Raw genomic sequence first — 17,373 nt, 5'->3', positions numbered from 1 at the left:
ATTGGGAAATAGAATACAAGAATATATCAAAACATTCATGGGCTGGGGAGATGGTTTAGTGGTTGAGTGCTGCTTGCAAAGCCTAAGGACCCTGTTTCATGGCTCAATTCTCCAAGACCCATGTAAGCCAGATGCATAAGGTGGCGCATGCATGTGGAATTTGTTTGCAGTGGCTGGAGGCCGTGGCATGCCTATTTTATCTCTTCCTCTCTCTGTATGTTGCTCTCAAATAAATAAATAAATAAAAATAAAGCATAAAATGTTATTTATGCCGACCAAGTATGCTTTTCCCAGAGATGCAGGGTCATTTAACAAATGCAAAATGATAAATGTAATACACTCTATAAATGGACTAAAGAACAAAAATCACACGATCATCTCAATAGATACAGAAAAGGCATTTGACAAAATCCATCATCCCTTCATGGTAAATGTCTTACAGAAACCTGGGATAAAAGGAATGTGTCTCAACGTAATAAAAGCTATTTATGACCAACCTACAGACAGCATAATGCTAAATAGGGAAAACCTTGAAGCCTTTCCACTAAATTCAGCAAGAAGACAATGGTGTCCACTTTCCCCACTTTTACTTAAGATAGTACTGCAAGTCCTAACTATAGAAATCAGGCAGGAGACACTCATAATAAGGATACAAATTGGAAAGGAAGAAATCAAATTATTATTTGCAGATAATATGTTTCTATACATGAAAGACCCTACAGAGTCTACCATGAAACTATTCGAGCTGATAACCACTTTTAGCAACATAGCAGGATACAATATAAACACACAGAAACCAGGAGCTTTCCTATAAACTAACAACAAACATGCAGAGGGTAAAATCAGGGAGTCTCCTCAAAGAAGGAAGGAAGGGAGGGAAGGAGGGAGGAAGGGAGGGAATGAACGAACGAACCTTGGAATTACCCTAAGGACGTGAAGGATGTGTTAATCCAGGTTGCTATAACCATCTGATGGTGCATGCTTCCCACAATTAAGATGGTTGTTCCTTCCTCAGTTGATATAAAATAGGAACTGCCTCATAGACACACCAGGGCATTTGCCTTCTAGATGATTCCAGATACAATTAAGTTCACAATTAAGATATTAATTAATTAAGATATTAATGGTATAATGAATAAGCTAAACTTATTAAAATGTGTTAGTGATTAATTACTAAAAAATAAGTGAAAAACTGAACTAGATAAGAAAACAAAAGTGTAGGATATGAAAATATGAGTGATTGCATTGATGAAGAACACAAAAAATGAATGCAGAGAGAGGTAAAGCAACACTAATAATGAAAGACAAAAGGCCCAATCACTTTCCGTTAGTACCACCTAGATAACCCAGTTCCTACCCTTGACTTCTTTTTCTTCTAGAGAATTGAGTGTTGTTGCTGCCTGCTCACCATAGTGGTGAATCACAGCATGTCAAGAGTAAGCAATTGCTTTGGGGAGGCCCGGGCTGCTTTAAAATCTATCAGTCCTCCATTTAGACCCTGATACCTGGGAGATCATTTGGGTATGGAGCTTGGCTTGCTGCATAGTAAGGGAAGCTTTTGTTACAGGTTTGGGAAACTGGTGGATGAGTCTTCCATTGTCTGCCACCATGGGACAAATAATCCACTGGCTTGATTATCATATGTTCTAGAAGACTGGGTTTTCACTAAGCAAAAGCATTCTAAAAAGACTTGGAAAGGCATGGGTCCTTGGTTGTCTCCCCGCTGAGTACAGATGGAGAGCTAAATGATTTGTGAAATGATGATCTGTATGGGGAATACAGGCCTTATAGGTGTGAATAAGTTATTGATTGAGCAAAGAGGCATGATACTGAGGGAGGAGACCAGGGAATTAGGTATAGAGGCTAGTGTCTCAGGGACATGATTTCTTAAGAGAAGATTTGACTCAGAGAGCATGTGAGGGTCTCAGGGATGTTCTGAGTGACATAGTAAATGTTTGATGGAAAAGAGATCTGGAAAGTGTTCTGAGGGAAAATGGGATTTGTAGCTGGGAGTCACAGCTAGTAGGGTTCATGATCATAGTCCCTCTATAATGTTTTGTTTGTGCACATAGGTTTTTGTGTTAGGCTGTTTACCTATGGGTCTATAATATCTGAATCTCTGTGACTCTCTCTTTGTCCTAATCAAGGCATGTTACACTGACCTCACTTTGGGTCCCCTATGGGTATCCTATTTGTCTCTATTATCTCAGTATCTCTCACTGTCTTAATGAAGACTTTCCTTCAAGTCCTGGGGATCCCCAGGTCATGGGCTGGAATAAAGATTCCCATCACCATGCTGGATACCTTTGATTAGGTATTTTTCCTCTCTGAGTCATTTATTCATGTGTCCATGGCGTATCTTGGTTTGAGAAATGACTGTCCACCTGGATTGGCTAAACCTGGATGCCATTGGATTTACTACCACAGGTTGTAGAACACTATGTGTTGACTAAGAATCTACAAAGCATAGGAATGGTGTGGGTCACATTGTTCTTCATCCTCTGAGGATGAATAAGGGACTAAAGGGTCTTTTGAAGGTGGATGTATATGAGGAAGACAGGCCTTCTTGGTGTGAAGGGTGAATTTATGGTGTGAGGGAGGAAGCAAGAAACTGAGGACAATTCAAGAGATTGAGAGTTAGTGACTGGTGTCTATGGTGAGGGTGGGGGTGGCTACGTAAGAGGATTTGACTGAGAAAGCATGTGAGAGTGTCAGTGCTGGGCATATAGAAGCAGCAGGCATCTGATGCATAAGATATCTCGGAAAGGTTTGGAGGGAAGAGGAGCTTTGGACGTGATCTGAGTCTAAAAGGCAGTTCTCAGAAGGTGAGAGGTTTGAGTTTTGTAAGAGTGAGAATAGAAATGGAGATGTTTCAGTTTATTTATTTAAGGCTTACACATTCTAGGGAAAGCTTCACCATGGCAGTAGAAGCTGTGTCGCTTCATCATACATGCACAGCCAGGCATGAAAGAGAGCATGCAGAAATCAAGGCTGCTTAGAATACACCCTAGGGGTAGGTAAAGGATACTCTGCCAATAGCACACTCCCCTAGTAGGCCTCTGCCTGTAGGACACATAAATAGGAAGTTTAATGAGACTGCCTCAAAAAAATTAGGGGATACTAGGATTAAGTAGAAAGTGGGACCTGATAAAACCAGAATGACACCACCTTTGGACTCTGATGGCCATGCTATTGTGACCCTTTGTTTCCTTAGAGTGATCTAACCACCCATCCCAAATACCACATTCTTGGAATAATGCAGACCAGACCACCCATTCCTATTTTCACTTTCCAGGAATAGCCCAAGCCACTTGTCTGATTACTACTTCCCTAAAGTGGCCCAAACCCTGTGACAAGGTGGATGACCCAGCAAGGAAATAATTCCAATGCCCACATCCCTTCAAAATATCCCCTAGGTTCTTTGACCTTCTTGCTCAGTGCCCTTCTCAGGATGCCTCAAATAAAGTCTATTCATGTCTTCCCTGTCATGTTATTTCCCACTTTTCCTAACATGACCCATGCGAATTTATTAACCATCCTGCTAAAGAACATCATGCTTGTTGTAACTCACACAGGAAGAAATATATGGTATATGTATAGGAGTGTATTTTCAGGGTATGGTATTATGTTGGAAGCCATATATGTAAATATATCAAGTTGTGTTTATCAAGACAGGCTAATTTAAAATACTTGGCAAGAGTTTATTGGGATGGTAGTTTGAAGGATGGTTCAAAATATTGCCTACATTATATTTGCTTGAGTTATCTGAGTTCCCATTTATTAAAGAACACATTCTATCCTAGTAGATGAAATTCATTATTTGACCACACTTCCAACTATATAACATTTGATATTTAAGTGCTGAGTAGTAATGGGGAAAGAACTACCTTCTAAAAACTTCCTTATCCTCTCCCACCATCCTCTATTTTCTTCCTCCAAAATTCAATTTACACTGATTTCTTTGTTTTTTCCTATTAGTCTCTTTCCTATTTTGATGTTATTTACTTCCCACCTATTAAGCAGTATTCATGTGGATAGCATCGGCCACAGTGAGGTTAATATGAAGGGCAATTTTTCAGCTTCTAATTCTTTTTTTTTTTTTCTTTTTAATGTTAGATGTAGGGTCTCACTGTAGCCCATGTTGGTCTGGAATTCACTATGTAGTCTCAGGGTACCCTCTAACTCATAGTGATCCTCATACATTTGCCTCCCTAGTGTTGAGAATGAAGGCATGTACCACCATGCCTAGCTCTCGCAATTCTTTATTCACCTCTTCTACAATGGTTGCTGAGCCTTGGAGTATGTGATAGAGATGTCTCATTTAGTATTAAATATTCTACTGTCAATTTTCAGCAATTTGTTGTGTTTTGAATCAATCCAATGGTAACTGCCATATGAAAAGGAAGGCCTCTCTAGCAAACAGTGAGAGTACTAGTAATATATGGGCATGAACTTATTTAGAGGGCAGTTTTTTGGAATAATATATTAAATTACAGTGAAGTCCAATTTTTTAGTCCCTCTTTTGTAGTTTTAGGTTGTAGACAAATATCTCATTATAGGAGGTGATGTCATTTGAAGACGTCGCTGTGGATTTCACCTGGCAAGAATGGCAGCACCTGGATGTTGTTCAGCAAAACCTCTACAGAGATGTGATGCTGGAGAACTACAGCAGCCTGATGTTCTTGGGTGAGCTAAACTCCCGTGAGTTTCTGAGTAGCAATTCCTTTCTTTTGGTGATTAAATATAGTTATCATTACTAATGTTTAGCATTGTTTTGATATGGTATTCTTAAACTGAGATACTTAATAGACCATATTATGTACAACAAAGTAGCTTTACAGTACACACATATATAATGACAAGAGTCTGTCAGATCAAGCATTACTTATATGGGGAACATTTAGAAATTCTTGTAGATATTTTGAAGTATTAATGTAACTGTTACCAGATGCATACTAACTTACTACTGTGCTATACAACATAAGTTATTTCTTCCAAATGCACAGTTAATTACAACCATCCTCATTCTATTCCTTTTCTGCTATTCATTTTCCATATTCTAATTTTCAATCCTCTTTCCTGTTTTACTTTTTAAAAATTTTTAGAGAGAGAGAGAGAAGGAGGAGGAAGAGGAAGAGGCAGATAGAGTGAAAGAATGAGTGTGCCAGGACCTTCAGCCACTGCAAACAAACTCAAGATGCATGCACCATTTTGGGAATCTGGCTTTTGTGGGTACAGGAGAATCAAATTTAGTTCTTTTGGCTTTGTAGGCTAGTATCTTAACCAGTAAGCCATCTCTCCAGACCCCATTTTACCTTTTTATTCTTTTGTTGAACTCTTGTCCCACAATCTTTCTCTTCTTTTTCTTATGACCACTCTCTCTTTGTTCCACCTCTCATTAATTTCATTTATTGTCTTTCTAGTTTTATTATATTCCCCTTCTGTTATGCTCTATTCATTTAATGTTCTTTTAAAGTCATTGTTTAAGCGTTTTGTCCTAGAAAGTATGAGGCTGAGGTAGAAGAACCTCCATGAGTATAAGAAACAGCCTGGGACTACAGTATCTGGTTTTGGTCAACTTGTACTAAAGTGAGTCCATATCTTGTTAAAAAATATATATTGTATTATATATCATGCTGTTAAATATCACTTCAGAGAAATATTCTAGTTCATGAACACCAGGAGTATAAACTTTCTGTAAGCTAACTTTACAGTTCGCTTAGTAGAGAGCAGTTGTTGAAATGCAGCTGTTATCTTACAGGAGTCCACTTGACATATAAAATTGACACAATTTTTCAATTACAGGGAGATATATGACCAAACCAGATTTGATCTTCAAGTTGGAGCATGGATTTGCACCATGGAGTGTAGTAGAAGGCTCAATTCAGAGGCTTCCAGGCAATTAGCAAAGGTAAATGCAATGAGAACTCATCAAAAATTGTTATGATAAATGCTATTACTGTTAAACACCTACCTCTTATGGCATGGAGAAAGCACTATCTTGTTTCTGATATTGAAGAATGTTTTCTTATGCATTCTAAGATTTAATTCCCTATATAGGTGGTCTTGGAAAATATTGTGTTAGGTATTGTAATTCTCACTTGACCATTTTCTGGGTATTTCAGTATAACAATTCCATCAGCTGCTTTAGCTGACATTATCCCTTGAAGAAACACATTAAGGAAGAAAAATATTTATTCAAGTATATACTACTCTATAATAGTGATTATGCTTTAAATGCACACACAAAGAAAGTACTCAACATAATTATATTTACAATCACCTGTGAAATTTAGAAGTGATTGAGAAAAGAGAGCATCAGAGATTCCATTATACGGGACTAGAACACTTCTGTGCAACATGCATAAGAAGAATGTAGGTGACAAAAGTATGATTTGTGAAATCTAGGAAGTGTATCAGGGATTTCAAAAGAACATTTGGTACATACATTGAAGAAAGGAAAATCTGAATGACAGTGCAATGAAAAGTAAGAAGTAGTCCGCTCTAATGTTTTAGAAGAAAATAACAACGTAAAGCCACAGGTAAAGCATAAGACCAGACAGTACGGAGAGCTGTTATGCAAAAAGTGTGGTACTTGTAGTGTTCTTAGAAATAGGTGTCTCTTGCTGGGACTAATTCCAGATATTCAGGTGAGTATGGTTGTCACTTAAACTGTCACAGTAGCCTGACATGAGGGAAATGCTAGGGCCTTGCAATGTTGCTTGCATGCGGAATAAATGTGGCATTCTGCCTTTATGTCAATTTCAAGGGTTTCTAGTGACTTTTTATATGAAAATACAATTTTATTTTAGTGCATACCTGCCATTTACCTTGCTTGTGCATTCATCTATCAGTGCACATACAACACCAACTTCAATAGTGAACAAGGAATGACTATATCAGTCTGCAGATAAAACACCATTACATCTGTCAACAACAACTTGGAGATAGTATATAGGTGTTTTCGAATGTGTATTTGTCATCTATTTTTCTGCAATAATAGCTTTATTTTCACCTTTTCCATATATTGATCTTTTTCATGTTCATATTTTACTCTTCTTGTCTTTATTTACTATTATTTTCTTTCATAGTGTAATGTTTGTGTTTGCTTTTCATTCATATAGCCTCTTTCTTTGCCATATTTTTCACCTTTTCTCCTTCATTCAGAATAATAATGATTGAAAACAATGTTCATCTACTATTATCATTACATGTCAGCAATTTAAAAACATGTATCATGTCCAGTCATTATGAAACCCAACATTATGCTTTTTGTATAATCTTGAGTTAAGATCCCAAGACTCAACCAGAACACTGACAATCCCTCAAATCTCATAGTCCCAAGTGATTGCATATACAGTGGTTTACAACAGGAGACAATGTCAAACAAGGTTAAAGGCAATGGCTGATTTATAACCAAATTATTATTAGCAAACAAGCATTTGAAACAAGGATGTGCATATAAACATATCAAACTAAAAAACTATCATGAATTCATTCCGTGGAGAAAAGTAGTAGTGAGAGACTAAAAGCAAAAGTACAACATGTCCTGTTGTTGTAGTAGAATTCTGCACTAATCTTTGTACATAAGACAAAGATCTATAGAGGAAAACATCCAGTCAACATGTGCTAAAATGATGTGTAAACACTTAGTCAAGTAACGGCAAGTGGAAAATAAAACTTTTCTTCATACCCAATAGAGTTTTATTTGCTGAAAATTAAGTTCTTATATAAACCTAACGCAAGTGAGAATTGCTGTCTTCAGAAACATTAGACCAGAATTTATTGAGGAGGCAAGAAAACCAACCAAACACCAAAGAGTGGTCTTGCATAGAAGTCTCTAATAAATTCTGCTTTTACAGAGCTTGCACTTTGTTGTGTAAGACATGCATCGTGTCCTGACTCCCACCATAGAGAAGTCAGTTGAAAAGTAGTTTTAATATAGTTATTGGGACATATCTTTTCGTAAAAAATAATACCCTACCAAGTACTACCAAGCCCTTGTGAGTCAAATTTTTGTTTAGTATTTGCAGTGTAATAAGTTGTTTTGTATTTCTCAGAATTTAAATCTCAACAGAACTTTTACTGGACAAAGACTCATGATTTTAAGCAATGTCACAATGCAGTTTACCAGAACGTACATCAAACTTGTCATCAAGGAGCAAACACAGGGTTGAAGCTGTATGAATGTAGGACCACCTTGTCCTCCAAATCACATCTCAGTCACTGTCAGAGAACTCACACAGGTGAGAAGCCATATGAATGTACTGAATGTGGGAAAGCTTTCATCTCTCAGTCACATCTCAGTGTACATCACAGAACTCACACAGGTGAGAAGCCATATGAATGTACTGAATGTGCAAAAGCATTCATCTTCCAGTCATATCTCACTGCACATCAGAAAACTCACACAGGTGAGAAACCATATGAATGTACTGATTGTGGGAAAGGCTTCATTTCCAATTCAAGTCTCAGTAAGCATTGGAGAACTCACACAGGTGAGAAGCCATATGAATGTACTGAATGTGGGAAAGGCTTCACTTCCAAGTCAAATCTCACTAACCATCAGAGAACTCACACAGGTGAGAAACCATATGAATGTACTGAATGTGGGAAAGCTTTCACCACCAAGTCACGTCTCACTATTCATCAGAGAACTCACACAAGTAAGAAGCCGTATGAATGTACTGAATGTGGTAAAGGCTTCATCTCCAAGTCATGTCTCACTAAACATCAGAGAACTCACACGGGTGAGAAGCCATATGAATGTACTGAATGTGGGAAAGCCTTCATTGCCAAGTCACATCTCATTACTCATGAGAGAACTCACAAAGGTGAAAAGCCATACAAATGTAGTGAATGTGGAAAAAATTTCACCACCAAGTCTTTTCTTACTATTCATCAGAGGACTCACACAGGGGAGAAGCCATATGAATGTACTTCATGTGGGAAAGGCTTCATCTCTAAGTCAAATCTCACTAAGCATCATAAATCTCACACAGGAGAGATGCCATATGAATGTACTGAATGTGGGAAAGGCTTCATTGCCAAGTCCCATCTCACTGTGCATCAGAGAACTCACACAGGTGAGAAGCCAGTTGAATGTACTGAATGTGGGAAAGCATTCATTTGCAAATCACATCTTACTATGCATCAGAGAACTCACACAGGTGAGAAACCATATCAATGTAATGAGTGTGGAAGAAGTTTCTTTGTTAAGTCGTATCTTAAGAAACATCAGAGAATTCATATACCTGAGAAGCCAGATGACTACTAAATGAGGTAAAGGCTTTTTCCCCAAGTAAAGTCTCAACTAAACATCATAGGACTCACGTAGGAAAGAAAGCATGTCAATATGACTATTGGAACACATCCATTTCCCAGTGATTGTTTATGTGGTGAATGCAAGAAAGCTTTCTGCCCGAAGTCAGAACTGTACATCTTCGACAGGTGAAAAGCCACATGAACATACTAATGGTGAGAAAGTTTTTTTTTTTTTTTTAACTGAAGTCATGTGTCACAAATTATAAGATAGCTTATATAGCTTATATGAATATGGTAAATTTGAGAATAGTTTCATGGGGAAGTCAAACCAAATTTTAGAGAATTCACATAGGATAGAAACCATATGAATGTAAATGTAAAATACATTTATTTTCCAGTCACATATCACTGTACATCAGAGAACTCATCCAGGTGAGGATTCATAAATGTAAAGAAAGTTTAAAAGTTTTTATCTCTCGGTCACAGCCTGCTATGTATGATAGAATTGTATAACTTAAAATCATAAATATAATAAATGTTGAAACCTTGCAGATAATTTTCATTATTCTGAAAAAAAATATAAACTTTATTCATTAAGTCATAGATTAGTTAATTTCTGAAAATGTGTTGATTTTCTTCTTTTGCATTTGGTTTGTAGGAAGTATATGGATTTACATAGGAATTTCCACTTGAGGATCCATACAGTGATATAACCAATGCTTATTGTGCCAGTGTAATGTTTGGAAAAGCAAAATGAAGTGTGGGGTATAAGAAATTTTGATAGTAGTATTTTGTGTGATGACCACTTGCTTTCCTGGTCATTTCCTGGTAACTGGAAGAATTTAAAATTTAAAAATTTAAATTTAAAATTTAAAAATTTTGTTGTCTGACAGAGAAGTTTTGAATTTAACAACATATGAGCATCATTTGCTCTCTTAAGTGTAATTCTGTAAGCAATTTCCATGTTTGCAGATGAGAAACCTGCTGTGTATTAGAACAGTATGATTATTGCATGTTAGTCTGAAAATAGGAGAATTCTGTGATAACAACACTAAAGTATATTATTATTCTGCATTGGTCACTCACCTTATATTGCTTTTGTAATAAGAAAGATAGAAAAGAGAGATCTGGAAGTACAGAAAGATGTCAGATTGCTACTTTGCAACTAAGGGACATCTTGAAGTTCTTGTATGGAAACTCTGATTATTAAGGTGTCATCAACTTGATCTGTTTAGTAATCTACAGAAATTCATTTCAGGTTGGTGTATGAGGTTTCTTGCAGGTAGGATTAACTGAAGGAGGCAGTCCTTCCTCCATAGTGAGCCCTTTCCCTAGAGCAGATGACGTCTGTTGCAGTAAGGTTCGCATTGCTTGTAGAAATCACCCAACAAAGAGCAGCTTGTTGGGGAAATAAAACCGTTTATTTTGGCATACAGACTCGAGTGGAACCTTCACAATGGCATGGGAAAACAACGTCATGAGCAGAGGGTGGATATCATATTCTGGCCAACATCAGGTGTACAACAGGAACAGAAGAGTATATCAAACACTGGCAATGCTACACTGGGTATAATACCCACAACCCTGCCCCCAACAGTACACTGCCTCCAGGAGGCAGTAAGTCCCAAATCTTGCTCATCGGGGAATCTAGCATTCAGAACCCCTAAGTTCATGGGGGAGACCCGAATCAAACCACATTCCACCCCCATAAACTCATAACCATACGTGATGTAAAATGTAATGCACTCATGTAACTTTAAAATTTCCATTTTTTTAAACCATTCCTAATGATGTTCAAACCTCCCCATAACCCACGGTCTTTTAACTGAGTCATAATACCAAAAAATTTTCCTCAAAACCTTTAATGGCACAGAATAAACATTCACACTGCAAAAGATGGCACTGGACATAGCAAAGAAATATTCAGCCAATACAAGATTTAAAACAACCAGGGCAAACATCAAACTCTGAAGCATCAAACCCAACAAGGGTAGCCAGGGACAAATTTCCAAGTCTGATAATTCTAAACAGCAACAAGTATCTGGAGTTGCAATTCCACCTCTCCATCTAGGCCATGCACATTCTTGGAAAACTTCATTGGGGCCAGTAGTTTTCCTTAGCAGCCATCTCGTGGTTCTGGTGTCTCCACTGCAATCCATGGCTCATCCTCATGGCTCCATGGGAGTCTCCATGCAGCCATTCAGCAAACCTTAAGAGCAGAACACTCTTTGAGCACTCAGGCCCCTTCAAAAGAGTCTATATTCTTCCTGTTCCAGTGCAGACCAACTGGCCATGTTGCAAACGTTGTCTCTCGATTGCAGCTGAATAAGCAGTGGTTCACCCAAATATTTCTTTTTTTTCTGTTACATGTCCCTCTGCTCACACCAGTTCATTTCTATGCAAAACAACCCTGTACAAATTCCCAGGACACAGACATAACAGCAATCTTCTCACATAATCTATTAGCCAAGGCCAAGCAAAACTCACTCTCACACCCAAAAGCCAAACCTCACAGTCCATAGTTCTTACTGCATTTAGGTCTTTCAACTTTGACCAGAATAGTCCATCATGCTGTACCTACAACATTGCAAGGCATCTCTTAGGTCAAGGTTTCAAATCCTTCCATATTTCTCTTGAAAATCAGCTCCAAAAGGCCAAAGCCACACATTCAGGTCTTTAGCAGCAATCCCACTCCTTGGTCACATTTTATTGTTGCACTCAGGATCGCATTGCTGGTAGAAATCACCCAACAAAGACCATCTTGTGGGGCAAAATGGTCTTATTTTGGCTTACAGAATTAAAAGGAAGCTCCACGATGGTAGGGGAAATTATTACATGAGCAGAGGGTGGGCATCACCTGGCCAACATCAGGTAGACAACAGGAGCAGGAGAGTATGCCAAACACTTTCAAGGGGACACTGGGTATAATACCTATAGTACCACCCCCATCAATACACTGCCTCCAGGAGGGGTTAAGTTTTAAATCTCCATCAGCTGTGAACCTAGCATTTAGAACACCTAAGTTTATGGTAGACACCTGAATCAAACCACCACAGAATTTTGTATCAGAAAGCTCTGGGTTAAAAAGAGCTTCTTCCTTCCATTTGGCCAGTGTAGCTGCTTGCTGCCTTCCAGTGTAGATTGAAAACCAGTATGGACTGAAGACCAGCTTAAAGTGAAGATCCATGTGGATTGAAAACCAGAAGCTCCTCAGAAAGCATACAAGCTTTCAGTGTGGGATTGGGACTGCTGAGGCATCTGGCCATGTGGACTGAGCAGCTACCAGTTACTTTTGTTCTCATGCCTGCATCTGCTGTTGTACCACCCATAAGATAATCCAATAAATTCCCTTTTTATTATAATTCATTCTAGCAGTTCTCCTCTAGAGAACCCTGATTAGTGTACATTTTGGTACCAGAAGTGATTCTAGAGAAACAGCATTGTAAAGATAGATTTTTTTTAGTGGGCTTGGTACTATGTGAAGTTGGCTTTTCCACTTCAGTAATACTAAAGGTCCTACTGGTAATAAGAGCACTTTTATTGAAAATAAGGAGAACTATATAAAGACCTCTGTGAAATAGATGTATTTTTTATCCTGAGTGAAGAGCAAGAAATTTATTGACTCTATTTAAGACACTTGAATATTTGTAGAAAAGTAAGACAAAATATGAGGCTGTTTTTTTGCTTCTAGCATCTCTTGGACAAATTATTGGGGCAACAGCAGAAGGTCAGAAAAGAAATTTCTAAGCTTAAGACCCCCATTCATGACCTAAAATTTTCTATGGGTTCCCTGAAGAAGAGTAACTTCTCTAGCCAGAATAGGGCTCAAATTGCAGAAAACCAATCCCAAGCTCTCATTATAAAATTGGCTAACTTCCAATGTAAACTCTTCCGGAGTATTTTAACTTGTACAGGCAGAAGCACAGGGAGTATGTTTGGGAATAGATATTTATGGTGTGGGGTAATGTAGGCAGGAACATAAGATTAGATCAGGCTGAATTTACTGAAATGGGCCCATTGAGCAGAAATTTTAGATTTAACACTGCATCTCATGTAGTTGGAAGATGTCTCAAGAGTTTGATAGGTTGGATGAATAATGCGTCCAAAGGTGGCTTACTGAGAATGATCTGGAACTGCTTCATATCCCTTGGCTTAAAGTTGATGAAGGGATTAAAGGGTCAGAGAGCATAGAATGTCAGAAAGGATTTGCCAGATAAACTCATCTTTGCTCGCACAATGGGAGTTTCCAGAAGATGTGTCCTTTACTAAGACTGTAAGAAACAAATTTGCAAGAGGGGCATGAGCATATTTAAAGTCCTCCACCATTGGTCATTTATGTAAAGGAGACATCACAGTGGGAGTTGCAGTTCCTGCATTAGGTGACATAGATGCAATGTGCCTATGTGGACCTCAGGGTAACAAGTTCCAAGTAGCAGCGCTGAGTCACATAAAGCCACTTTGAATCATAGCAACAGAGAATCTAGGTCTCATAATCAGTTTCCGGACTTGAGCCAGTTTACAGATTCTGAGCCCCTTGATTGAAGGGTTGCCTGTGTCACCTCAAGGAAGGACCCTCCTACAACCCCCAAAAGTTTTAATGTTAACCTTACTCCTGTACTTCCTCAGAGGGACCTACAGTCTTTTCCTATGGTAATTGTACAGTGGGGGGAAGGAAATAATCAAAACTTTTCTGGTGACTAGCTCTGAATTGAAATTGATTCCAGGAGACCATAAAAAGCATCATGGCCCTCCAGTTAAAATAGGTGCTTGTGGAGGTCATGTAATTAATGGAGTTTTGTCAAATGTTAGACTGCCAGTGAGTCCAGCAGGTCCCTGAACTTACCCTGTGTTTATTTCCTCAGTTCCAGAATGCATATTTGGGATATATAAACTTAGGAGTTGGCAGAACTCCCACATTGTTTCCCTGACTTGTGGAGTGAGGGCTATTGTGGTTGGAAAGGCCAAATGGAAGCCATTGAGGCTCCCACTACTGGAGAAATAGCTAATCAAACAAAAACAGTATTGCATCCCTGGAGGTATTGCAGAAATTAATGCCACTCTAAAGGAATTGAAGGATTATGGGTTGGTTGTTCCTACCACCTTTCCCTTTCTCTCTTGTATTTTTGTCCCATTCAGAATACAGATGGATCATGGAGACAGTGGATTATGGGAAACTTAATCTGGTGGTTCCTCCATTTTCAGCTGCTGTACTAGATGTGATTTCTTTGCCTGAGTAGATTAACTCATCTTCTGGTACCTGGTATGCAGCCATTGATCTTGTGAATGCTTTCGTCTCCATAACTGTCCATAAGTACCATTAGAAGCAATTTGCCTTCAGCTGGCAAAGTCAGCAGTATACCTTTACTGGTTTTTGTTTGTTTGTTTGTTTGTTTTGTTTTTTGAGGTAGGGTCTCACTCTGGTCCAGGCTGACCTGGAATTAACTCTGTCATCTCAGGGTGGCCTTGAACTCATGGCAATCCTCCTACCTCTGCCTCCCGAGTGCTGGGATTAAAGGCATGCACTATCATGCCCGGCTACCTTTACTGTTTTACCTCAAAGGTATATTAACCCTTAAGCTCTGTGTCATAGCTTAATTTGCAGGGATCTTATCGCCTTTTCCTTCCACAAGGTTGTCATGTTGATCCATTGTATTGGTGACATTATGCTGATTGAACAGGAGGTGGTAACCATTCTGGAGTTGCTGGTACAACATAGGCACATAAAGGAGTGGAAATAAGTCCATCAGAAATTCAAGGACCTTCCACATCAGTGAAATTTCTACTAGTTCAGTGGTGTGGGGCATGTAGGGATATTCCTTCTAATGAGAATAGTTGTTGCATGTGGCAACTCCTACTTTTAAGAAAGAAGCACAATATCTGGTGGGCTTATTTGGATTTTGGAGTGAGCACATTCCTCACTTGGGTGTGTTACTCCATCCCATATACCAACCTTGGAAAGCTACTAGTTTTCAGTGGAGCTCAACAAGAGAAGGCTCTTCAACAGATCCAGGCGGGGCTATAAAATACTGTTGGTACTTGAGGTGTTGGCAGCAGATAGTGGCAACTTTGGGAGCCTTTGCAGGCTCCCATAGGTGAATCACAGCAGAGGCCCTTGGAATTTTGGAGCAAGGCACTGCCATCATCTACAATTAGTCTCCCTTAGAGAAACAGCTCTTGTCCTGCTATTGGGCTTTAGTGGAACCTGAACATTTGACAATGGGCCATCAAGTTACTATGTGACCTGACCCACTTATGAGCTGGGTGATTTCTGACCCACTAGGCCATATAGTTGGATGTGCACAGCAGTTCATTATCATATAGGAGTGGTATATACATGATTGGGCCCAAGCAGGCCCTGAAGGCACAAATAGATTGTTGAGGCAGTTACCCTAATGCCTATGGTTTCTGCTTCTATAACAATGCCTTCTTTTCCCAAGCATGCACCTGTGGCATCAGGGTGTGCTCTATGATCAATTTACTGAGGAGGAGAGGACTAGGGTATGGTTCACAGATGTTCAGCACATTATGTGGGCACCTCACAGAAGTGGACAACTCCATCATTATAGCCCCTTTCTGGTACAACTCTGAAAGATGGTGGTGATGGGAAGTCTTCACAATGGGCAGAACTATGGGAAGTACACATGGTTCTGCATTTTGCTTTGGAAGAAAAATAGGTGGTTTAGGTGGGTGATCTGGGACCTAGAAGGGGCACAATTGGAAAATTGGTGACAAAGGCATTTGGGGAAGGTGTATATGGATAGAACTCTCTGAATGGCAAAGGATATAAAGATACTCGTGCCCCATGTTAATGCTTATCAGAGTATGACCTTAATCAAATATATAAGCTGTTCCATTTTGGGGATAGTGGTCAACCTCTTCCTCAGCCATCCTTGTCATTGCACAATGGGCCCATGAACAAAGTGACCATGGTGGCATGGATGTAGGCTATGCATGGGCCCAACAACATAGATTTCCCATAACTGAGGCTGACCTGGTTACAGCTGCTGTTGAGTGCCAAATTTGCCAGCAATGGAGACTAACTATGAACCTGTGATATGGTAGTATTCCTCAGGGTGACCAGCCAGCAACTTGGTGGCAGTTGACTACATTAGACCACTTCCATTATAGAAAGGGCAGTTTTTATTCCTTACTGGAATGGACACTTATTCTGGGTATATATTTATTTGCCTTTCCTGCATGTAGTGCTTCTGCCCAAACTACCATTCATGGGCTTACAGAATGCCTAATCTACCATCATGGTTTTCCACACAGCATTGCTTCTGACCAAGGAACTCACTTCACAGCCAAAGATGAACAGAGTTGGGCTCATGACCATAGAATTCACTGGTCTTACCATGTGCCAAACCACATTGAAGCAGCTGGCTTGATAGAATGGTAGAATGTCTTTTTCACCTAACAGCTACAGTGCCAATGAGGTGCCAATAACTTGGATGGCTGAGGGTATGTCCTGCAGTAGGATGTATATGATCAGAATCAGCATTCTATATATGGTACTATTTCTCCTGTAGCCCAGATTCACAGGTCCAGGAACCAAGGGGTGGAAATAGTAACATTCCCACTAACCATCACCTCAAGTGACTCATTAGCTAATTTTTGCTTCCTGTTCCCACCACCTTTGCACTCTTCTAGCCTAGAGGGCTTTATGCCAGAGGGGGTAGTGCTTTTGGCAGGATACACAAAGAACATTCCATTGAACTGGAAGCTGAGACTCCCCCACCCCCCCATCCATTTTGGATTTCTGAAGCCCTCCAGTCATCAGTCTAATAAAGGAGTTACAGTTTTAGCAGGTGTGATTGATCCAGACTATTGGGGAAATTGGACTCCTCCACAATAAAGGTAAGGAAGAGTATGTCTGGCATGTAGGAGATCCTTTAAGGTATCTCTTAGTGTTACCATGCCTTGATATCACAGTCAATGGACAAATCCAACAAACCAATAGAGGTAGTGTGATAAATGTCCCAGATCTTCAGAAATGAAAGTGTGGGTCGTCCCTCCAGGTAATGAAGTAAGATCTCTTGAGGTGCTTGCTGCAGGTGGGGGGGGTGGTGGTGGATGCAGAATGGGTAGCAGAAGAAGATAGCTACAAAT

The 17,373-nt window shown here is 39.3% G+C and overlaps 1 protein-coding gene across 19 annotated transcripts in view; it reads left to right on the top strand.

The window, feature by feature from the left end:
- Positions 1 to 17,373, top strand: part of LOC123457313 (zinc finger protein 432-like) — a 174,897-nt gene that overhangs the window by 127,156 nt on the left and 30,368 nt on the right. For 14 of the 19 annotated variants that reach the window (XM_045141303.1, XM_045141294.1, XM_045141296.1 and 11 more), the window contains 3 exons: positions 4,560 to 4,701; positions 5,806 to 5,898; positions 8,061 to 9,477. In XM_045141303.1, coding sequence (XP_044997238.1) covers positions 4,566 to 4,701; positions 5,806 to 5,898; positions 8,061 to 9,277 — 1,446 coding nt within the window. In that variant the 5' untranslated portion in view covers positions 4,560 to 4,565 and the 3' untranslated portion in view covers positions 9,278 to 9,477. Of the gene's footprint in view, positions 1 to 1,421; positions 1,437 to 4,559; positions 4,702 to 5,805; positions 5,899 to 8,060; positions 9,478 to 9,922; positions 10,696 to 17,373 lie in introns of those variants that run through there. The other 5 variants (XM_045141291.1, XM_045141301.1, XM_045141299.1 and 2 more) reach the window with 5 other exon arrangements.

This window comes from Jaculus jaculus, unplaced genomic scaffold, assembly GCF_020740685.1.
Source record: "Jaculus jaculus isolate mJacJac1 unplaced genomic scaffold, mJacJac1.mat.Y.cur mat_scaffold_35_1_3033546_arrow_ctg1, whole genome shotgun sequence".
NCBI classification, from domain to species: domain Eukaryota; kingdom Metazoa; phylum Chordata; class Mammalia; order Rodentia; family Dipodidae; genus Jaculus; species Jaculus jaculus.
This window is presented reverse-complemented; position numbering and strand designations above follow the sequence as displayed.